At 41.2% G+C, this 3,887-nt stretch overlaps 1 protein-coding gene across 2 annotated transcripts; it reads right to left on the bottom strand.

The window, feature by feature from the left end:
* Positions 1–262: 262 nt before the first annotated feature.
* LOC134791316 (transcription factor Adf-1-like) lies at positions 263–2,753 on the bottom strand. 2 transcript variants are annotated; one of them, XM_063762328.1, is made up of 5 exons: positions 2,510–2,753; positions 2,113–2,259; positions 1,547–1,688; positions 471–929; positions 263–323 (listed from the first exon to the last, which is right to left on the bottom strand). In XM_063762328.1, exons 2-4 carry the CDS (start codon positions 2,243–2,245, stop codon positions 584–586), a joined length of 621 nt encoding a protein of 206 aa, XP_063618398.1. In that variant the 5' UTR covers positions 2,246–2,259; positions 2,510–2,753; the 3' UTR covers positions 263–323; positions 471–583. The 2 variants fall into 2 exon arrangements, with proteins under 2 accessions (XP_063618398.1, XP_063618399.1); XM_063762329.1 differs by having other exon boundaries at positions 2,113–2,255.
* Between the last annotated feature and the right edge of the window lie 1,134 nt (positions 2,754–3,887).

Raw genomic sequence — 3,887 nt, 5'->3', positions numbered from 1 at the left:
CTAATATTTTGAATGCCTTTTGATTTTAGATGAGCAAACAATGCATTATCTTTCTTGCCCTTTATTTTTTGTCGGTAAAGTGATTTGAAATCGGGTGGTTCATCTTTTGAGCAGTTAAGACAGGTCTTTTAAAAAAAGCAACGTTAATAGTTAATTATAGTCACTTTAATACTTAACTTTATTGCAGCTGTCATTTAAGAATTCTCGACAACAATTAAGTTGACGAAAACTTTACAAGTAGGTAAGTACTTTGATAAGTGGTCGTCAAAATGTGAACGTACAAAAATCTCTGTATCAAAAGAACTATGCGCCTACGTTTATGGCTCCTCTACACGATGGGCCAACGCCGGCCTCTCCAAGGGACGCATTTATGCGTTAGAGGGAGCAAGTGATATTGCTATCTCATTCTACCGCATGGCTGCGTCCCTTGGAGTGGCCGGCGTTGGCCCATCGTGTAGAGGAGCCATTACAGTTTAAAACTGACTTGCGGTATGCCACAAACGTTATTGAAGTTTCTGTATTAAGATTACTGAGTTCTTATGTTTAATTTTTTTTAAGTTATTTTAATTTAAAACCCTACAAATTATTCAACACCATCAATAATCCCCAACCCATTTTCTGTTGTCGTGACGTACGGCATTTCCACTTGACATCCGAATTCGGCCTCATACAGAACTTGTAAGATCTTCAAGCGCGCTGCCGCGTTCTGTTTTGAGTTTAATCTCTTCAAGATAGGCGCGCAGCTGAAGAGGAATAGTTCGTCTGGGTCAGTTCTCTGTGGTTCTTCCTCTGAGGAGTTGAGGCGGGCCTTCTTGGGGGCTGGCTGCTCCTCGTCATACTCGAACTTGTCTTGGAAGGAGAGGTCGGGGAGAGACTGTTGGGGGCGGCGCTCTTCTTCCGTGTCTGAGTCTTCCTCTTTTTTTGATGAGCTGGAATTGTGATATGAACAATTATTTATACGGCGATTTTTTGATAAAAATGCGTACCATATAAGATAGTTCTTTATTTAATTCTGGGAGTGACTGATAGATACAGTAGCCATTGCCGTTACAGCATTCGGGTCCGCAGAAATACTTTAGGTGGGTTTTTTAACGTTTTACAATCATACAATCTTATAATCTTATATATCGATCACAGGAAGGTGCTCCTCCTTAACGGTGGCACAGATAGAGCTAATCATGGATCCGGCATCCAGTGTAGTTCCGCTTGGAATTGGTGAATAATAAAGTTGGTGAAGCAGATCTTGTCAGTAGAAAAAGGCGGCAAATTTGAAAAATGTAGGCGTGAAGGGATATTGTCTCATAGAAAATTTGAATATTGAGCCTTTTTTTAAATACTGACAAGATTTGCTTGACCATCTATACGTGAATTGAGGCCTACGTCCCATATATGGATAAAGGTCAGCTGCGTGCCTAAGTGCGGCAACAGGAACCCCATGGTCTGGTGATTCAGCCACCGGGTCCGGCTCCCCTTTTACTGATTAATTATAAGTGGCCGTAATGTGTGTAAATTGCTATAGTAAAAACGTTGTTTGGTTATGTAGTACCTGCTGTGGGCGGGGTCCAAGTGCGGCAGAAGGAACCTCATGGCCTGATGGTATGGCCACCGAGTCCTGCCTCCGTGAGTCCTTTGCAGTTTGATGAAAGAGTCGCGGAGGGATCGCCAGCGCTTCTTACACTCTGCTTCAGCTGTAGATAAAATACTGATTTTCATTAATAACTTGCTGCTCTTAATTAATAAATTACCTATTTGATTTAATTGTCAATTTTTAAAATGGAAAAGATTCGGCTGTTTAAGGTTCAGGTAGGCGAAATACTTATTACCAAAAAATACTTGTAACTATAAGTAGCAGTGGCGAGACGTTCACAGAACTTAATCCCACCCGGTTTGCCTAACTTTCCGACGGTTAAATTTAACTACCGTAGGACGTATAGGTACGATTCCTCCAGCTCATGAAAAAAGGAAAGCCAAGTCAGCAGCTTGCCTACGTGAATTTATTTGGCGCGTCGCACACACCATACATACTTATTTGTGCTAAGCTAATAGTTTGGCTGACTGTACATGGAGAAAAAAGTTTTAAAGATACCTAGCAAATTGTTCAAAAGAAAGTACCTGACACATTGAGTGCCTCTTGGACTTCTTTCCAGGCGTCATCCCTGAGTTTAGTTTTATTGAAGCCACTGACCGATTTGTCGTACAAAATCGGCCGTTTCTCGACCTCCTTGATCAAATCCAATTCATTCATCTTTCATGTGCTGGCTGAAAAGAAAAAAGCCGCTGTCAAGTATTTAAATAAACAACCAAGGCAGTATGGCTAAGAGCTTTAGCCTGTCCATCGACAAAAAAAAAACAAAACAAAAGCGCGGGAATACAAAATAGTTTTTTTCGTTAATTACATTAAAATTGTTAGATGCTTAGCTAGGGATCCATGGTTAGGTAATTATTAGCTAATAGTTAGTTCATTTAATAAATAGTAACTATTTCCAAATATTCTTAAATTGCAACTTACCTCCGTCCTACGGCTATCTTCTTGACTCGAATAAAGACACTTGAATGGACTGAACTGTACGAATAGCAGGTTATTATTCTAATTATTGGTAATTTTCACCGGGAAGCGGCAGGGTGTTGTTTGGAGGGCTGGTATTGTGGCAATGGGGCGAGGGGCGACGCGCGGTACGCGCGCGCCGCGCGTATCGAGCGGCGCGGCGCGGCGACGCGTTGCCGTGCTCGCGAAGGTATGCTTCCTGTAGGTGGGTGTACTGTGTGTGTATATATATCTACGGCTAAACTCCATTAAACCACCTAATAGATTACGAGAGACTAGTCGCAAAAAAAAGTAAACTACATAGTACATAGTATTGGTCTACCGTTTAACTGAGGTGTTTGTTAGAAGTTATTATGTTATTATGGTCAACTACGGACTAGTTGAAGTTTAGCTGCAAACCTAAGCTAGCCTAAGGAACTGTCCATAAATTAGGTCATCTTTTTTGACGATTTTTTACCCCCCCACCCCCTAAAATCATGCTTCGAACGACCCCGTTTCCTCCTACGTCATGCTACCATCATCCGATGTCCAGACTCCCCCCCCCCCCCCTTAATTTGAAATGACGTAATTTATGAATAGCCCCTAAACCTACCTGGCTTGTATTATGTGTTAAGTACGTAGAAAATGTAGAAATGTAACTTTTAAGTCCCAGAACTAAGCTACCTACTTCTACTAGAAAATCTCCGCACAACTTCTTTACCAACCGTCTGAGTTAATTGGTAGCCAGACCTCTGTAGTAAAGTAACATTAGTAACTCGCCTCTAATTGAGATCCCGCGTTTTGCAAAAAACTTGCACTTAATTGGTAGGGGGCTATTCATAAATTACGTCATTTCAAATTAGGGGGGGGGGGTCTGGACATCGGATGACGGTAGCATGAAGTAGGAGGAAATGGGGTCATTTGAAGCATGATTTTTGGATGATTATAGGGGGGGGGGGGGTCAAAAATCGTCAAAAATCGATGACGTAATTTATGGACAGCCCCTAGTAAAACAAAATCTTTCAACGGATGCAAATAAAATACCTACCTTAAAGACCTACCTACTCTACCATGACTCTACCTAACCATTGTAAAAATAACTTTGGCAAATGATTCGGTTAAGTTGTGTTCTAATGTATGGGGAAGACAAACAAATTATAGCCAGCCTTTTATGAATGTAGTATGATACCTTTGGGTATGGTGCTTTACCCACGCTAGCGTCCCCTTCCCTCCCCCTGGCGCAACCCCCCTTTTTGCATGAAATATGTCCCGGTTGACGGTTTTTATTAATTTTTGAGAAAAGTATTAGAATTAGGAATAAAGTGTCAAGGTAAGAAATAATTCTTAATAAATTCTAAACAAA

Source organism: Cydia splendana, chromosome 6, assembly GCF_910591565.1.
Source record: "Cydia splendana chromosome 6, ilCydSple1.2, whole genome shotgun sequence".
Lineage (NCBI taxonomy): Eukaryota > Metazoa > Arthropoda > Insecta > Lepidoptera > Tortricidae > Cydia > Cydia splendana.
This window is presented reverse-complemented; position numbering and strand designations above follow the sequence as displayed.